This window comes from Hyla sarda, chromosome 4, assembly GCF_029499605.1.
Source record: "Hyla sarda isolate aHylSar1 chromosome 4, aHylSar1.hap1, whole genome shotgun sequence".
Taxonomy (NCBI): Eukaryota; Metazoa; Chordata; class Amphibia; order Anura; family Hylidae; genus Hyla; species Hyla sarda.
Window position 1 is genome coordinate 299,956,052 of NC_079192.1, and position 19,772 is coordinate 299,975,823.

Here is a 19,772-nt window from a genome sequence, read left to right on the forward strand (position 1 = left end):
CCACCACTGCATTCTCTAGAGAGCGGGGAGATCTTGGAATAGACTCCTGTACAAAGTATGAGAGGAGAGTAGGTGGCAGCAGTGACCCGTCCAAAAAATCCAACACAAATTCCTTTTGCCTACTTCCCATCGGACGACTGGGACGCAGATCCCTTTGGTTTGCTTCCACCTAAGGTCAGAGGTACCATCCAAGAGGTCTACTTGCCCGAGATGCCTTTCATGGCACAAAGGTTCCTGCACAAGTCATCTACAGTTGTGCCCAGGCCTACTCCTGTGGTCGAGGAGGTTTGGACTAATCAGCGGGCACCAACTAAAGTGCCTCGGCCTACTCCTCCTGAGGAGGAGGTTTGGCCGGCCTAATAGGCACCAACTACTGTTCCCCCAGTGGCGCAAGATGCTGCAGTGCAAATGGTGGTTACCATCAGCCCCACCATTACCGAGTCTACCTTATCCCGGGTAAACTGGAATACCTGAGTAAGTCCATAGGAGGGGGCCCAGTCCTGTGGACCCCATTATATGTCCCAGCCTTGGAAGCAGTCCGACAGGTGAGGCTGGGATGGCAAATACCCAGGCTGAAGAGTTTACAAGTGATAACTTTGCTACTTGTCACTAACTTCGTTTTGTGAAGAGCTGTTGTTGTTTTCAGGTTCCTGCAACGTTTAAGAAAAGCGCATGGTGGACTTACCAAGAACTTCTGTAACCATTTGCGTAAGTGTACGTGCCCGGCTTTTAGCCGTGATCCTTTACTGAGAACTCTAAATGTACCAGAACTGTGGAGCGGTACTCTAAAAAAATATATATATTCAGAGTAATATATATATTTTACCATTTATATTTTTGCACAGGTGATGCCAATGTTGTTGTACTATATTGTTTAAGGCACATTGTAAAAAATGTATATAACATGTTGGTACAAAAATGTAAGAGTATTTACTATTTTTGTCCATGGGAATTTATGTAGGAGGTATCCTTACTAGGTCAGGAGGAGCATATCCACTACCTCACTGCCATGACAGATACCAGCTAGGTACCGAGAGTGATAGTACCTTTGTATATTTAGTCAGTCTAGCATAGATAATGCTAATGTCATGTACATAGTGCTTTATGTGTAGAAACTAGTCAAATGTCATGTCTAGTCAGGCAGTAGCTAAAATGTATATTATCCAGTCCATACATAGTCAGAAATGTGTAAATGTCTAATCATTTTCCTGTCCATTGTGTACAGGGTACTCTACTGGCCAGAGGGTTTTCCTGAAGCATAGGTGAAACACGAATAGAGGTAGAGGAACCATGTATAGTTAATCATGTAATATCATTATATTGTCTAAAAATGTGCATAGTGTTCTGGGGAGAAGTAGAAATTGCCGAAGGGCCCCAGCAGCTAAGGCATTCGGGTAGAAAGCCTCTGGCAGCCTGATCAGTATCAAATGTGTTTCTGTATGCAGTTGCAAGACTCACAACTTCACATGTCTAACCAGCCCAATTATCAATACACTCACAAAGGAGCATGTAAAGTACATTCTCACCAATGCCACATTGACTCTTCCCCAGTTATTTGTTGTTTATTCCTCAGACCTGAGAAGGACATTTGGTATCAATGCCCCAGGAACTGTTAGTATCACCTGGCCCCAGTGGCCACTTTAATGTTGTCCGCCATCCAGGACTGGGTGCCGAGGACGGCTGTTGTTAAGAGGGGGAGTTTGTGGTGGCCCAGTACAGTTGCACCCCAGTACTCTAGCTGCCCGGTCTGGCAGACTCCATACAGTGACCCCTGGGCCCCCCTGCACTTGTGTTCTAGCTACTCCATTAAATTCCTATGTTATACCATGTAATGTACATAAAATGTGTTATGCCTTTAAGACCTGTTGTCATGTGATTGTAACCCAGTGAGGTACCAGTGACCATGTGACCTAAGGGTGACCTATGGGACCCCACCAGAGTCTCTTACATATAAGCCCTGGGTGGAGCCTCCTAACTCTCTTTAAGTCTTTGCTTAGTTGCACTAAGATTAAGTCCTAGGTGTGTGTCTGGAGTCCTAAAGAGGCCTAAAGTCTACCATGCAGCCACGTATCCTAAAGTCCAGTACCCCACAGGTCAAGTCAAAGCCTGGTAAGCTACAGAAGGGGTAAAGTCAGTCATAGTATGCCATAGTCAAGTAAGTCCAAGTCATCCTGTCTCAAGTCAGCGTGGCCTGCATCCAAATTGTCCAAGTCCACTATAAGTCTCAGCAAGCACTAAGGTCTCTGAAGTCAATGGTCACCTCCGTGGGCCTAGCCAAGGTGTATAGACTGTTAAATCTGTCTGACTCAGTAAAGCTGCCATTGTTCCATAACTTGGCGTCGGAGTCATTATCTGCCCCTGTGCCTAGCCCAGGATCCAGCTGTATTTCTTCGGGTGGTGTAGAGGATAAACCACGACCTGGTGTCACAAAAATGCTTGAAAAGCAGTTTACATTTTTCTGGAATTTTTCGGGTAAAAAAAAAAACCAAAAAACTAAAACAAAAAACTAGTCTCCGGGAATAGTAAGTCGGATATTGAGCTCTGCTGCAAGTTTGCATGTAGATTTATACATACAAGTACAATACATTCAGAAAGTTTTTATACTCTCTTACTTTTTTAACATTTTGTTTTGTTCTTTATATTGTATATATCGTATTTATTTTCCGCATCATGTTACACTTAATAATGTAAAAATAACATTTGTTAAAGGAAATTGAGTAAATTAAAAAAATGGATATTACCTTTCCATTTGTCAATGGGGCGTGTCCATTCATACTTTTGTCCAGTAGAATAGTGAGAAGTGGGGTATTGAGATCTGCAGCAATGTTGATTTGTACATACAAGTACAATGCATTCAGAAAGTTTTCATACCCTTTTACTTTTTCACATATTATGTTCTCCGCACTTCCGGAGCTCGGACTTGTGCCAGTCCGGCACAAGTCTGGAGGTTATGCGGGGCCTGCTGAACACTACAGAAGAGAGACAGCTAGTGGCCACTTTTTCAACAGTAAAAAATTGATGGAAATAATGATTTTTTTATGAATTTTTGTAATGAAGATATATATGGCAAATAGGCTTAACTTTTCATAAGGAATACAATATTAAAATTTTTACTTGATGATAGGTACTCTTTAAGTACTTATGTACATGAGTGCCCCTTGAAAGAAAACCTGATTCAGAGTGTTCTGGACCTTAAACTGGACCAAAAGTTTACCTTCCAACAAGACAATGACCCTAAACACAGCTAATACAACACAGGCATGGTTTAGGTACAACTCTGTTACTATCCTTGAGTGGCCCAGCCAGAGTTCTGAATTAAAGGGGTACTACCGTGCTGACAACTTATCCCCTATCTAAAGGATAAGGGGAAAGTTGCCTGATCGCGTGGGGTCCCACCGCTGGGGATCCCCGCGATCTCGCACGCAGCACCCCACTCTCATCAGGCCCCGGAGCGAACATCCGCTCTGGGTCTGATGACGGGGCCGGTGATCGTGACATTGTCAGCGCGGTAGTACCCCTTTAAACCCAATCTGAACATCTCTGGAGAGACCTGGAATGGCTGTTAACCGATGGTCCCCTTCCAACCTGACAGAGCTTTAGAAGATCTGCAGAGAAGAATGTAAGAAAATGCCCAAATCCAGGTGTGCCAAACCTAGACTGTGTATATTGTATTGGTCACACAGGTAATCTCATTGGATGTATTTATATCCGAGGCAATTCATCAATCAAAAAAGTGGATATGTGCCTATTAGGTGTACAAACCTTGTAGCATCATACTCAAGAAGACTGGAGTCTGTAATCACTGCTTAAAGTGCTTCAACTAAGTACTGAGTAAGGGGGTCTGAATTCTTATGTCAATGAGATTTGTGACATTCTATTTTCACTTTGCCATTATGGGGTATTGAATGTAAAACGATGAAGGAAAAACTTTTATTTTATTTTATTTTAATGCCTCAACATAAAATGCAAAAATACTGAAAGGATCTAAAAAACATGCCAAATGCACTCTACATGTAAACACATTGATATAACTCTTCAATCCTTGGATAAATGGGCTAAATAAAAGAGCATGCATCTAGGACAAATCCTGGTGGGTAATACAATTATTTTGCTTTATGTTAGTCATTACAACTTTCCTACTTAGTACTATATTTTGTGTACACCTAATCCTCTAACCTTTCCATTTTTATATACAGGATGTCAGAGAGGATGCAAGTTTTGTCTCTAAAGATAGTGGACATTGGGAAGAGCCTCTGGCAGCTGCTCTTAATGACAGAGAAAATATGTCCTACAGTAACATGGCTCTAGACACGACTGATTTGTGATCTATCAGTATAATGGAAGCTAAAGTCCATCTGAACTACACGCCTTACAACTAAGCACAAAAGAACATAGCGGAACAAAATCTAGTCTTCTAACCACTTCATGCTGTAAGAGTGGCTTACTATAATGTTTCTCAATGACAATAGAACAGGAGATGTCTTCCAATTACTCTGTTTACTACATAATCTTTCCTATCTCTAGCTTTGAGAACCTCCAGGACATGTTTGCATGTAAATGATATAATGGGAAACCCTTCTTATGGGGTTGCCATGGGTGTCTGTGTACCCAGCTATGCTGTACAGCATGGTTGGGTATATTGCTTATCAACAGTATGCTAGATGACTAGTGCAGTGATCACTGTTAGTCCCCTTGTGGGACTAGTGGAAAGTAAAAAAATGTAAAAAAAAAAAAAAAAAGCACATAATAAAATGTAATAAAAAAAAATGTAAAATAAAAATATAGATATATTTTCACTTTATACCATACTTAGACATAAAACATAAAAAACAAACACATATTTGATATTGTCACGTTCATAACCACCTGAACAATAAAGTGATTCATCATTTATCCCACAAGTTTGTACGCTGTAAAAAACACCATGATTGTAATATTTTGTTATTCTCCCAAAAAAGAGAAAAGTAAAGATACGATAACAAAACAGTCAAACATTTCCCAGAATGGTACCAATTAAAAACGGCAAGTTTTCCCATAAGAAATGAACCCTTACATAGTGCCGTCAGACAAAATGGATCATGTAATGTGGCGACACGAATTACATATATATGTTTAAATGTCTATATTATGGCAATAAATAAAGAAACCTATAGAAAGCTATAATATTATTTTTACCTTACAGTTACGGCATAAGTTTAAAATGCAAAAAATGACAGAATCACCTTTTTACTATTTGACCAGCAAGAAAGGGTTAACAAAAACTTACTAATGAGATATATGTACTCCAAAATGGTGGCATTAAGAAGTTCAATTTCTTCTGCAAAAAAAAACAAAACAAGCCTAATATGGCTTTGTCAACAGAAAAATAGAAAAAGTTACGACACTTGGAAAGCGACAGTGAAAAAATTGCTTGGGCTTAAAGCCCAAAAGGTATCCCAAGAGAAAGGGTTAAAGTGATAGATATTATACCGTGGCTACATTGTAACTTTGGTTGTAAGCCATGTGGCCAAAAATCATTGCGTTGCCTTCAATAAATGATCTCTACATTGCTGCTAATGTAAGTAAATGGGATTGTGTTATAACCCGCAAGTGGCTGTGATTGTTGGGTCATGGTAGCAGCCACTTGCGGGTCACAACACCACCTCATTCATTTATATTGGCTGCATTGTAGCATGGTTGACCCTTGTCATGACCACAGTTGCATTTATGTTTTTGATCTTTGCTTTTATGTTTCTGATTATCTTTGTTTATAATAGTGTGTGCTTTTTTTTATTTATTGTGATTGAATATATGATATGAATAAATTCGATTTTCCAAAAGCATATGGATTTATATAAAATTTTTGTTGATGTTTAAAATTTTACCAGTGTACTTATTGTACTAATTTGAAGGGGTAGTGCAGGGAACTGCAGCAGTACTCACTGCGGCTGTTGCCTGGCTGAGAGGGCCATCACTTGTGCTTTATCAGGAAAGTTGGGGATGAAGCATGCAAGGACCCCTCGCAATCTCCTGTAGGGGCCCATTAAAGTAGATTGCGGGGGTTTACTTCTCCGGACTGTTAAGTTATCCATACTTTTCAGCTCTTGTTACCTTTGGCACAACAGACGGTGCTTTTAAAATAATTTCAATAATTAAAAGGATTTCATAACTAAGGAGTTTTCCACCATAGACATATATAGCAAATCTACACAATATACTACAAATACCTTTGATGTAATGTCCTTTAAAACAAGTCGAAACGAGGCTCAGTAGTGTGAGTGGCCTCCATGTGCCGGCATACCTGGACTAAAGCATCCACCAACTCCTGGACAGTCTGTGGAGCGAGACATGATGTCCCAGACGTGCTCACTCGTATTCAGGTCTGGGGGATGGGCGGGCCAGTCCATAGCATCAATGCCTTCCTCTTGCAGGAACTGCTGACACACTCCAGCCACATGAGGTCTAGCATTGTCTTGCATTAGGAGGAACCCAGGGCCAACCGCACCAGCATATGGTCTCACAAGGGGTCTGAGGATCTCATCTCGGTACCTAATGGCAGTCAGCTACCTCTGGCAATCACATAGAAGGCTGTGCGGTCCCCCAAATAAATGTCAACCCACACCATTACTGACCCACCACCAAACTGGACATGCTGGAGGATGTTGCAGGCAGCAGAATGTTCTCCACGGCATCTCCAGACTCTCACGTCTGTTACATGTGCTCAGTGTAAACCTGCTTTCATCTGTGAAGGGCTCCAGTGGTGAATTTTCCAAACTTGGTGTTCTCTGGCAAATGCCAAACATCCTGCACGGTGTTGGGCTGTAAGCATAACCTCCACCTGTGGACGTCGTACCACCCTCATGGAGTCTGTTTCTGACCGTTTGAGTGGACACATGCACATTTGTGGCCTGCTGGAGGTCATTTTGCAGGGCTCCGGCAGTGCTCCTCCTTGCTCAAAGGCGGAGGTAGTGGTCCTGCTGCTGGGTTGTTACCCTTCTACGGCCTCCTCCACGTCTCCTAATGTACTGGCCTGTCTCCTGGTAGCGCCTCCATGCTCTGGACACTACGCTGACAGACACAGCAAACCTTCTTGACACAGCTCCCATCGATGTGCCATCCTGGATGAGCTGCACTACCTGAGCCATATGTGTGGGTTGTAGAATCCATCTCACGCTACCACTAGAGTGAAAGCACCGCCAGCATTCACAAGTAACCAAAATATCATCCAAGAAGCATAAGGCGATGAAGCTGCGCATGCGCAGCGAAACGTGTTGCATCTAATAAATCCATTGATTTTACTTGGCTGTCTGATGGTTCCTCTCTGCGCCAGACAAACTCCTGACTCCCTGGTCATTCGCCTTTGATTCTACACATATCCAGGAGGGCTGCAGTGGACCTGCCTTCATATCTCTTCTGCTCCTAACCTTGTTGTGTGTGGGCGCACAACCAACTTCGGTAAGCGGCTTGGGAATCACCTTCCCCCACCCCCACCTGCAAGATCTACTGATCCCGCACATGAGGCGCCTTCCTTCCTTTCTCTAGAATCCAAGAAGCATAGGAACTGAGAAGTGGTCTGTGATCACCACCTGCAGAACAACTCCTTTATTGGGGATGTTTTGATAATTGCCTATAATTTCCACCTGTTGTCTGTTCCATTTGCACAACAGTATGTGAAATTGATTGTCAATCTGTGTTGCTTCCTGAGTGGGCAGTGTGTATATATATATATATATATATATGATTAGGAGAAGTATGCACATGATAAAGAAGAAGCAAATCAATGTTTTTTCCCTCCATATTTTATTAACCAACATCATTTCTACAACTTTTACCCAGAAGAAAAAGGATAGTAAAGGAAAAAAGTACAGAATTTCACCATATCACATGAATATAAAAAGTCTATGGCACGTGATAGAACTCCACATCATAACTAGAACAGCGAAGAAGAAGAAATGTGTAACAATTGCTGAAATTACAAGAACATCAGAAAGAAAGAGAGAGAGAGAGAGAGCGAGACAGCTGCTCGGCTGGTACCAATCTGTCACTGGGGCTAAGGCAAATTGTTTAGAAATAAACCGACATTACCAAGTTGATGTTACAATATGGAGTAGACAATGAGGGTACACCGAACATAAAGCCTTCACACAATACTGTCCATGGAGATAAGTTGTGCTTTGCTCATGCCCCATGAAATAAAAAGGTGGGGATATAATCATTATGTAACATCCATTTAGTAAATAAATATTTATAATAAGATGGAACTAATTATTTATTATTATAAAGTCCATTGTATCCTTAGTAGCAATAAACATACATATAACATTAGTGCAGAACCTTATCACTAGGACCCAAGGCGTTGATGGATCCTTGTCTTGTTGTATTATAAGGGCACTTTACAACTTCTTATAAGCTAAACCAGTGATGTTTTGCATGAAGTTACCTGATCAGCTAAAATAGTGAGGCACATTAGTGTTTGACCACCTTTATGTGTCTCAGACAGGTTACCCCTCCCCTGATTGTCTATCTCTGATATTATATACATTAAACTATATAACACATAACTATCTTTTGTGTGAACATGTGATACTGCTCCCATGCAATGTAATATTGCAAGCCTGAGGGCAGAATGGCATACATGCAATGTTTGCAGGCTACTCAGGAGCACAGACCAATACTGAACCTATGAATGACACAGCTATATACAAGAAGAAAAATCCTCCATTGTCCCAGGTCTGAGGTAATAGTACGTCTAGCAAATAGTTCACCTCAAACACCTCGCTCTTATTTACAATGAGATTACCATGGCGTTTTAGCATCAACACTCCTTTACCTCTTGTGTCTGCCACCTTCTCCAGTGACAGAATGATAGTAACAACTGTTTTCATGTATTAGAAGAGACTACAAGATTAATACAGGAAATAGCAGAAGACACAAATCACATCAACATATAAAAAAGCAGTGCTTGCCCAGTGGGTTCACAATTTTATCCTTAATACTACATCTCTTCATGGCTTTTCATGAACAGCATGTGTGCCTAGCATCCACAATGCTTAGTAAGAAAACATAGGAGGAACCCAAGTAGAGGAGACCAAGGATGCCTATGTTGTATAAAGGAATATATCTGTTTTTGGGGTACACTGATTGTGCTTAGCTGAACTATAGCTAAAACCCATGACGTTTTTGACCTATATTTACAGCATAGTTCCTATTACTCTGGCTTGATCAGTACCTACTGTACTAGCTTTGTTATCTAGTAATACTTTTAATGCGTTTTCCCAGTTCCTGAGATATAACAGAAGAGGCCAGCCATGTCAGCATAACCTCAGTACAAACACAAATTCTGAAAAAGGTCACAGTTTTATTTACCGGATTTCTCTTCATGTTCCATAGCCCAGAAATCGCAATATTGCAGTCTAAGGGATTGTGAAATGAGTGTGATTTAGAAATCTCTTTTTACATTATTTACAGTGAGACCTCTTTAATGCTATTGTTATAGTAGGCAACCTTGCACTTGGTTGTCATTTAACTTTACCCCAAATAATAGTTGATAGAATTAGAAGTACTCTAAGGTTCTATGAAGTTTACTCTCTGGTTCTTGTAGTCTTTCAATACTCTCTCCATCTCTAAACTGAAGATTTTTAAACCTTTTTGGGATTTTGAACCTCCCTTCTCATTTTCAATTGTCATTATGCTACCCAAGCTCAGATAAAAGATATCAATATAGCTATGTGAAATAGATAGCATCCCATTCCATCTGTCTGTATTCCTATCAGTGAGCTTAAAAGGGGTACTCTGCCCCTAGACATCTTATCCCTTATCCAAAGACATATTATCCCCTATCTCAACTGCGGCACCCTAGACATCTGGTGCACGAAGTGAGCTTGACTGGCGATCCGGGGCGGAGGCCCATGACATCATGTTCACGCCCCGCTCGTGAAATCACTGCCACGCACCCTCAATGCGAGTCTATGGGTGTGGGTGTGGCCATGACATCACGAGCGGGGTGTGACATCACATACCTCCGGCGCTGCACCCGACGCTTTAAACAATTACCGGGTGCAGCAGGGAGATCGCGGGGGTCCCCAGCAGCAGGACCCCTACGATCAGACATCTTATCCCCCATCCTTTGGATAGGGGATAAGATGTCTAGGGCAGAGTACTCCTTTAATGGAGATGGTAGAATAGGTTCACCAGCAGAGACTTAACTTAAAGAAAAATCTATAACATGATCCCTTCTTACCACGTCATTTATTTATGTATTTGTATGTGGCAAATGGGTCATTCCGCCCCATGAGGCTCTAAGGTCCATGTACTGCCATCTCTTCACCACCACCAGGTTTGAGGTTCACAGAGAATTAATAATGCTTCGCTCATCTCTAGCCTTCAACCTAAAGTTCCCTCCTCCAGATAAAACAATGGATTTCGGAGGAACAATGGATGAAGCAAATGTTTGTTATATATTTTTAGCCTACACTTTATTAACTAGAACAATCAATAAAATGTCATACTGTCACAGGGGAAATGTAAAGCAGCACACTGGATACTATATAACTGTCACTCTGTTTTATTTTAGTAATTATGTAGTGATCTACTTTATCTAACTTAAATGGAGCTAATTTAACAGAACTATTTCTGGCACACTGTTGTACAGAGTATACATCTTTATGGCTGCTGTATGCTATTGACCGATGTATACATAAAAAGTCGGTATCTTTTTGTTTGGCTTTTTGAATTAATATAATTTTTTGGTCAAAACCAATCTATGCTAACATATTCCCATACATGTAGATTATACTTTAGTATATATGTTGTTGTAAATTTGCATTTCCTTTGCAAAGAGCAGAATTCCAGTTTTTAGCACTGTACAGAATTCAAGATATTTGTGCTTAATGGACACACTTTTTGGATTACATCTGCAGCATAGACATTCAGGAATCCTGTACTATATACGTGTGGAATTTTTTTTCCAAGCGTGTTGCCAACTGTATGATTTGCCATTTGTACTCATGTACAATATCAACATGCATGTTTATAATGCATGTTAAAAAATCCTGGAATAAAAGTGTACCTGTCATTAGAAAAACTTTTGATATAATGTAGAAAATAACATTATATGTATATTTGTAATATGCATTGGTTACAAAATGTGTATGTTTTGTCCCTGCAGCTATTGCCTGTTTGTCTCTGTGAGGAGGCCAAATACAGTAAGCATGGGCGGACAAGCAGGGCTCTGTGCAGTGAGGACAAGCAGGGCTCTGTGCAGTGAGGACAAGCAGGACTCTGTACACTGAGGACAAGCAGGGCTCTGTGCACTGAGGACAAGCAGGGCTCTGTACACTGAGGACAAGCAGGGCTCTGTACACTGAGGACAAGCAGGGCTCTGTACACTGAAGACAAGCTGGGCTCTGTACACTGAGGACAAGCAGGGCTCTGTGCACTGAGGACAAGCAGGGCTCTGTACACTGAGGACAAGCAGGGCTCTGTGCACTGAGGACAAGCAGGGCTCTGTGCACTGAGGACAAGCAGGGCTCTGTGCACTGAGGACAAGCAGGGCTCTGTACACTGAGGACAAGCAGGGCTCTGTACACTGAAGACAAGCTGGGCACTGTACACTGAGGACAAGCAGGGCTCTGTGCACTGAGGACAAGCAGGGCTCTGTACACTGAGGACAAGCAGGGCTCTGTGCACTGAGGACAAGCAGGGCTCTGTGCACTGAGGACAAGCAGGGCTCTGTACACTGAGGACAAGCAGGGCTCTGTGCAGTGAGGACAAGCAGGGCTCTGTACACTGAGGACAAACAAGGCTCTGTGCAGTGAGGACAAGCAGGGCTCTGTGCAGTGAGGACAAGCAGGGCTCTGTGCAGTGAGGACAAGCAGGGCTCTGTACAGTGAGGACAAGCAGGGCTCTATACACTGAGGACAAGCAGGGCTCTGTACACTGAGGACAAGCAGGGCTCTATGCAGTGAGGGCAAGCAGGGCTCTGTACACCGAGGACAAGCAGGGCTCTGCACACTGAGGACAAGCAGGGCTCTATGCAGTGAGGACAAGCAGGGCTCTGTACACTGAGGACAAGCAGGGCTCTGTACACTGAGGACAAGCAGGGCTCTATGCAGTGAGGACAAGCAGGGCTCTGTACACTGAGGACAGGCAGGGCTCTGTGTAGTGAGGACAAGCAGGGCTCTGTGCAGTGAAGACAAGCAGGGCTCTGTGCAGTGAGGACAAGCAGGGCTCTGTACATTGAGGACAAGCAGGCTCTGTGCACTGAGGACAAGCAGGGCTCTGTACATTGAGGACAAGCTGGCTCTGTGCACTGAGGACAAGCAGTACTCTGTGCACTCACACATCAGGATGATTGACAAGCCAATAACCTGCAGAGAGTCCTGCTTGTGCTGCCCTCACTTCCTGTATTTGGTCTCCACATAGAGACAAACAGGCAAAAGCTGCAGGGACACCACTTTTTCACCCCAAAATATACCAAATGTTTAACCAATGTATAAAACAAATATACATATAATGGTATTATCTACATTATATTAAAAGTTTATGCTAAGGACAGGTACAATTTAACCAATGCAAAATTATGGCAAAAGCCCATAACATCAGTTTTGCCTGCATTTTCTTTAAGCCAATACTGAGATTACATCAAAACCAGAGAATATGTATCAAATTTAAAATTCATGAAAAGACTGCACCATAACTAGACTGTTACTAATTAGTAATCGGAAAAGTAGTTACTTTCCTATTATAAATGAAATTCCAATAAAATCTGTCCTTTTCAAATATCATTACACTGAAAAACAGTACTTAAAGGGTTTAGCTGGCGATTCATTTTTCCTTTGATATATTATGCTTTTGAGCAGTTAATCATATTGTAATATGTATCTGTTATCAGTTATGCATTGTTTTGCTGCTTTGCACAGTTGCTTACCAGCAGGAAGTCACAAAAGGCTGCACACTCTGTCTACTGCTCCCTCTGAAGCCTCCCAAGACATGGACTATGTGACTATATATCTTGTTGGGGCCTGGCTTGCTGTTGTCAGCCACTCCCTCTTCTCTGATCATACTCTGTCCTGTGATTTTTGGACAGAGCATCATGGATGACGTCATTTGGGGCAGGAATTTACCAATTAGCATTTACACAGCAGTTAAAAGGGCACTGCACTGACTGCCAAAGGACATAGTCTAACCGTGGAGCATGCAGAATGGTTCAACCATGTGCGCAACTTTATGGTCTTATCCCACTATCCTCATCCTTTAGTTCAACTGTACCTGGTTCCCCATCAGCATAGCTGAGACCTAGAAGTGTTCTTTCATGACCTTCTCTAGCCTCAAAAGTGGAACTTGCTTGACCTACTCTCTCACAGGGACCTATGTGTATGATTGTCTGTGACCACAAAAGTAAGTCCTGCTAGGAAAAAAGAATCTGAGGTCCCTTAGATCAGAAGTGATATCAGTTGAGAGATGCAGAAAGGAGGAGCAAAGGTGACATCACACAGGAAAATTATTGCAATGTGTAATGTCTTTATGAGCTGTAGACTTTTAAATGGTCACAACTCGTCTAGTCTGTAGACAGGATTGAGGAGCCAACAGCACAAATTTAACCTCTTAAGGACCCATGACGTATGCGTACGTCATGAGTCCCGGACCTGCGATATAACGCGGGGTCACACGGTGACCCCGCATCATATCGCGGCGGGCCCGGCGTCATAGTGAAGCCGGGACCCGCCTCTAATAGCGCTAAAAACGAAAGTAAAATGTGCCGGTTAGCTCAGGGAGCTGTTCGGGATCGCCGCGGTATAATCACGGCATCCCGAACAGCTGTAGCACAGGAGGAGGTCTTCTTACCTTCTCCTGTGCTGTCCGATCGCCGAATGAATGCTTCAAGCCTGAGATCCAGGCTTGAGCATTCAATCGCCGAAAACACTGATTGATCCATTCCTATGGAGATGGATCAATCAGTGTAAAAGATCAGTACATGCAATGTTATAGCCCCCTATAGGAGCTATAATATTGCATAAGAAAAATGTAAAAAAATCATTAACCCTTTCAATTATCCCTTCCCCTAATAAAAGTTTGAATCACCCGGCATTTCCAAAAATAAAAAAAACATTATGTAAATAATAATAAAAATAAACATATGTGGTATCGCCGCGTGCGGAAATGTCCGAATTATAAAAATATACCGCTTTTTAAACCGCTCGTTTAATGGCGTACGCGCAAAAAAATTCCAAAGTCCAAAATAGCGCATTTTTGATCACTTTTTATACCACAAAAAAGTGAATAAAAAGTGATCAAAAAGTCTGATCAGAACAAAAATGGTACCGCTAAAAACGTCAGATGACGGCGCAAAAAATGAGTCCTCAAAGCGCCCTGAACACAGAAAAATAAAAAAGTTATAGGGGTCAAAAGATTACCATTTTAAACGTATAAATTTTCCTGCATGTATTCATGATTTTTTTCGGAAGTGATACAAATTCAAACCTATACAAGTAGGGTATCATTTTAACCGTATGGACCTACAGAATAAAGATAAGGTATCATTTTTGACAAAAAATGTACTGCGTAAAAACAGAAACCCCCAAAACTTACAAAATAGTGTTTTTTCATCAATTTTGTCGCATATTGATTTTTTTTCCCGTTTCACCGTAGATTTTTGGGTAAAATGACTAATGTCTTTACAAAGTAGAATTAGTGACGCAAAAATTAAGCCATTATATATATAATTTTAGGTGAAAATTTTTAAGAGTTATGATTTTTTAAAGTTAAGAAGGAAAAATTGAAAATGAAAAAACGGAAAAGCCCGGGTCCTTAAGGGGTTAAAAATAAAATAAAAAACTGTATAAATAGGAGCGTTTTTCATTATATTGGCAGAATTATTTTTTTTGGGAAATGTATGTGTGTGTATATATATATATATATATATATATATATATATATATATATATGTAAACTGTTTGCAAAGCATTTGCATGAAAGTGGATGTGTTTGTTCAGCTTACACGTTCCTTTTACAATTTACACAGATATGGCTACTTGTGAAAGCTGATTTCCATGGCAACAAAGAGAGTAGAAAATATGAGCAAATTTTTTTGTCTGAAGCAAATGCCAATGTTACAGTTATGGTGTTTTATCTGGCATTTATGCTACATGCAGAACAAAGAATGGCACATCATACACCTAGTTAGAACATAATTTCCTAAGGTCATAGAACACAGAACAACAGCTCTCAGTAAGTCAAGAGCTTTCAGAATACAGCGCAGTATTCAGACTGTGTGTGACCTCAGTGCGATGCAAAAAGTTAAGTCATTGGGCCTTTTTTTTTAGTAGCTTCGGCAAAAAGGGGCATCGAACCTAGATCCTTGCAGGTGCCTTTTAGCCCGGAGGGGAAGGGTAGGTTTGTTGGGGGGGCCTCTCTCCTGTTGGATAAGGGCTTAGCGATAGACTGCATCCTTTGTGCATGTTTTTTAGTGTGACATGTTTGCACTTTTTCTTGCACTTATAGAGAGCACCTGCCACGAAAAACTGTCTAAAACTGTCTAAAATTATCTTGTATAACAACCTGTCAGCTTAACTTTCTTTCTCAAAGAAGAAAAGAAGTTGGACTCTAATAAGTTACTTTGGACAATAAAGCCACAGTTTCTTCATTTAGACAGTTTTGGTAAAAGAAGGCCAAAGTCTATACATTTTCCTAAAACGTGTCTTTTTGTTAACAATTCACCTGGGCAATATATAGTTCTACCTTTATGCTTTAGAACACAATTCCTGACCAAGTCTTATCAGTGAGGCCTTTGCTGAAAGAAAGATCCCCCTAGAATCAGCCTATATTATCAGGTATTGTAGCAAACTGTTATGGAACTCTGACACCATGTGAAGCACCCTGTCACCCTCATAACTTCCTACTCAAATACATTGGTTTCCAAATGGTATATTCTCGGACAGGAATGTGTTAAAGGTAGAATGCAGCAAGATGCAATGGTACATTGTAAAACATTTCCCTTGTCCTGGCTTTTCATCCAAAAGATTTTGACATTAAATTACAAATGCACATTTGCTTTTTTCTTAAAACAATATTGAAATCATCCTAAATCCAACCACTGAGCTCTTAAGACAAGAACTGCCACGTGGACAATCAATATCTCTCCCAATTCATAGTTTCTGTCTTTATTTTTTCTTAACCAATAATTTGTGTATCTTTTCTTAAAGAGTCAAAATGGCTTATTATTTTATGGTTCACTCTGCAGTTGGTTCAGCACGAGAGCAGCATCGGGATCGTCTTTGAAAAAAGGAGCGGAAAGCACCAGGTTGTCTTTTTTTGCTCTCGTTTTTTCCTACGGCACCTCTAATAGAACTACCTCTAACAGTATTTTGAGGCGTCATCACCTTCTGTCTCCCATGCTCCTCAATCTGTTTTTCCAGGTGCTTCTGTATGGCCATTCCCAAAACTTCAACTTCCATTGATGCTCCATACACTTCCCAGGTCATACCTTTTTCATCCCAGCTGACCTCTCGCACAGGTTCTGGGTGATCTTCCTTTGCTTGTTTTACTTTGACTTCAGGATAGGAAACTTTTGGTGATATCCCTTTTGGTGTCATTGGGTCAGTTGCAATAGATCTTGTTTCAACTGGAAAGGATACTTGCATCTCTGCATCTTTCATCTCAGGCTTTTCTTGCATGTGTGAACATGTTGTGGAGCCTACCTTGGCGTCCTCTGTGTGGAACACAAAAGAACATGATCCTTGGAGGGGTACCATAGGACTGACAGCTATTGAAGCACACTGTACTATAGTATCAACTTGGATCCCTATATCATGAGAAAGAGTTGTTGGTTCTAATGTTTTTGGAAGGGCACTTATACTGCTGGAATCCAACTTTTGTGTCTGTTCAGTGTGCAAGGCAATTTGTTCTCCTTGGAAAGGAAAAGATGAAGATCCCTGTGGAATAACAATGGGACTCACAGCCACTGATACACATTCCACTTTATTATCAGCTTGTGTCCCGACTTCGTGGATAGAAGGCTTCAGATCAATTGAACATTTCTTAGGCAGTGCGTCCATAGAGCTTAGTCCCTTCTCTCTTTCAGTTTGGAAAGAAAAGGAAACCTCATCTGGGGGTATTATCGGGCTCACTGCCACAGACCTATATTCCACTCTGGTACTAGTGCCAGGTTCATCATCAGGAGGAGTGATCTCAAAAGAATATGTTTTAGGAAGATTATCTGTAGTTTTAATATTTAAATCTTTGTTTGGCTCTACATCACTATTTTCTGTTTTGAATGTGAAAGAGGATGATCCACCTGGAAACACAATGGGACTGATCGCTACAGATACATACTGCATTTTTGTGCCACTCTGTGCACTTACATTGTCTGACACTTTCTCTCCACCTATTCTGTTCAGTAGATCTGACTGGAAAATAAATGAAGATGCCCCATCTGGTGGAATAATCGGACTTACTGCAACGGATACACACTCTGCTCTGGTGTCTGCTTGAGTGCCTGCATCGTGATTCGGTGGTGTAAGTTCGAAGGAATATGTTTTCGGAAATACTTCCTTAGTCAGGGCTTCCTGTTCTGTTGTGTTGCCAGAAACAGTTCTTAATGCATGAAATGTAAAGGAAGTAGACCCTTCTGGAGGAATGATTGGACTCACTGCTACAGATTTATATTCTACTCTGGTTTCCATCCTATCATTCAGCTTCTCTTGTTTTCCAGTGTTTGTAGTTTGAGCCGAACAACCTTTTATATCTTCCTGGACCTGATCCTTTTGGAATGGGAATAATGTTGTTTCTCCAGGGGGTATAAAGGGACTGACAGCCACAGACCTATACTTTACATGTGCTCCAGCCTCACCTTCGGCAGGGGTCAGTTCAAATGAATAAGTTTTTGATACATCATCATTCTTGCCAGCATTGTCTTTTCCACATGAATTTTTAGCAAATGATGTTGAGCCAGTATGAAAAGTAAAAGATGAACTTCCATCTGGGGGAACGATAGGACTTATTGCAATAGATCTATACTGTTTTTCTTCCATGTCACTGCCTGCATTTGAAGGCAGCAAGTTAGATACTAATGTTTTTGTTCTCATTTCTCCATTGGTAACCTCTTTATATTCTGCCATTGCTTCTGCCAGAATTGCTTTACTTGCTTGTTCACCAATACTTTTGGCAAACTCCATTGATCCAGATTTTCCATTAAGATTTTCCTTCTCTTTATCTGATGTTTTTTCTTGTATATATTGAACTGTAGAGGTCATATCCGTATTCATTCCTAAGGACAGAGTCACATCAGATACACCAGGGACATTTAATATTTGTCCCTTATTGTCTTTCATGTTTTTTGAATTACTTAAGTCTGTTCCTTTTTCATCTGATGCAGAAGCAATATTTGTTTTCTGTTCAAGAGACTCCTTAGCGAGTGTCTCTGTTTGTGGGACATCGGGCTTATAGTGGCAGTCAACACTCCTTGATGAACTTTGATCTTCCTTGCCTTCATGAAAAGAATATGCACCATCCGCATGCACTTCTAAAATATCATCTCCATCTCTGTCAAAACTGAGACTTCCTTCCAGAAGTTCATGGTCTCCATGTACACTGACACAGAAGTTCCTCATACAAAGATCCTCTCCATCAAACCCTACATTGCGTGTTGGATCTTCAGCCTGCCATATTCTTGCAGAAATAGGAGAACGCAGGGAAATGTTCTCACTGGCACCATCTGGTCTTGACAGCTGCAATCTCTGAGGCTCTTTAGGGCTGCCCATGGTTGGACCAGGTCTCTTCCATAATATTTCAAAATCCTTCCTGAGAGTATTCTAAAATAAAAATGCAAAAAGAACATTAGAGTGGCCCAAGAGAGGAAAACATAAAACCGATGAGTTATAGTTAATGAGTTTTAGATAATGAAATAAGAATCATAATAAACATCTATGAAATCCTTATCTATATATATATATATATATATATATATATATATATATATATATATAAAACTCAACGTGTGTGTGTATGTATGTGTGTGTGTATGTTCCAGCATCACGTCCAAACGGCTAAAGATATTAACATGAAACTTGGCACACATGTTACTTATATGTCAACAACAAAAATAGGATAGGTGATTTAACCCTTACTCACCCCCATTTGCCAGGGGCGGGGTTATTGTTTAAAGACCCATACAAGTCAATGGGAACTATATGTTACTGCATAACTTCCAAACGGCTGGAGATATTTCGATAATACTTGGTCACATGTTACTTATATGTCCACTTAAAATATAGGATAGTTAATTTAACCCTTAACTACCCCCATTTGTGAGTGTCGGGGTTTTTGTTTAAAGTGGCATGCAAATCAATGGGAAATGTATGTTCTCACATAACTTCCGTTCGGCTGAAGATATTTCAATACCTGGAACACATATTACCGGTCGGGATATGAGGTCGGGATAGGAGTTCGAGACATGAGGACGGGATAGGAGGAGGGGATAGGAGGATGGGATAGGAGGTCAAGATAGGAGGTCAGGATAGGAGGTTGAGATTGGAGGACAGGATAGGAGGTCAGGATAGGAGGTCGAGATAGGAGGACAGGATATGAGGACGGGATAGGAGGTCGGGATAGGAAGTCGGGATAGGAGGTCGGGATATGAGGACGGGATATGAGGTCGAGATATGATGATGGGATAGGAAGTCGGGATATGAGGATGGGATATGGAGTTGGGATATGACAAAAATATATGAGGACAGGTTATGAAGTCAAGAGCTTCCTCCTTTGTTTATTTTCCTCCCCAACAAGGATTAGGAAGG

General features: G+C 41.1%; 2 protein-coding genes across 7 annotated transcripts in view; one reads left to right on the forward strand and one right to left on the reverse strand.

Moving 5' to 3' along the window:
- Positions 1-7,188, forward strand: part of CDHR2 (cadherin related family member 2) — a 231,215-nt gene extending 224,027 nt beyond the window's left edge. For all 6 annotated transcript variants that reach the window (XM_056574710.1, XM_056574708.1, XM_056574711.1 and 3 more), the window contains exon 32: positions 4,197-7,188. In XM_056574710.1, coding sequence (XP_056430685.1) covers positions 4,197-4,325 — 129 coding nt within the window. In that variant the 3' untranslated portion in view covers positions 4,326-7,188. The remainder of the gene's footprint in view (positions 1-4,196) is intronic.
- Positions 7,189-14,938: 7,750 nt separating this feature from the next.
- GPRIN1 (G protein regulated inducer of neurite outgrowth 1) overlaps positions 14,939-19,772 on the reverse strand; it is a 55,366-nt gene continuing 50,532 nt past the window's right edge. Inside the window, exon 2 of the mRNA XM_056574716.1 lies at positions 14,939-18,788. Within this exon, the coding sequence (XP_056430691.1) occupies positions 16,209-18,737 (2,529 nt within the window). The 5' untranslated portion in view covers positions 18,738-18,788 and the 3' untranslated portion in view covers positions 14,939-16,208. The remainder of the gene's footprint in view (positions 18,789-19,772) is intronic.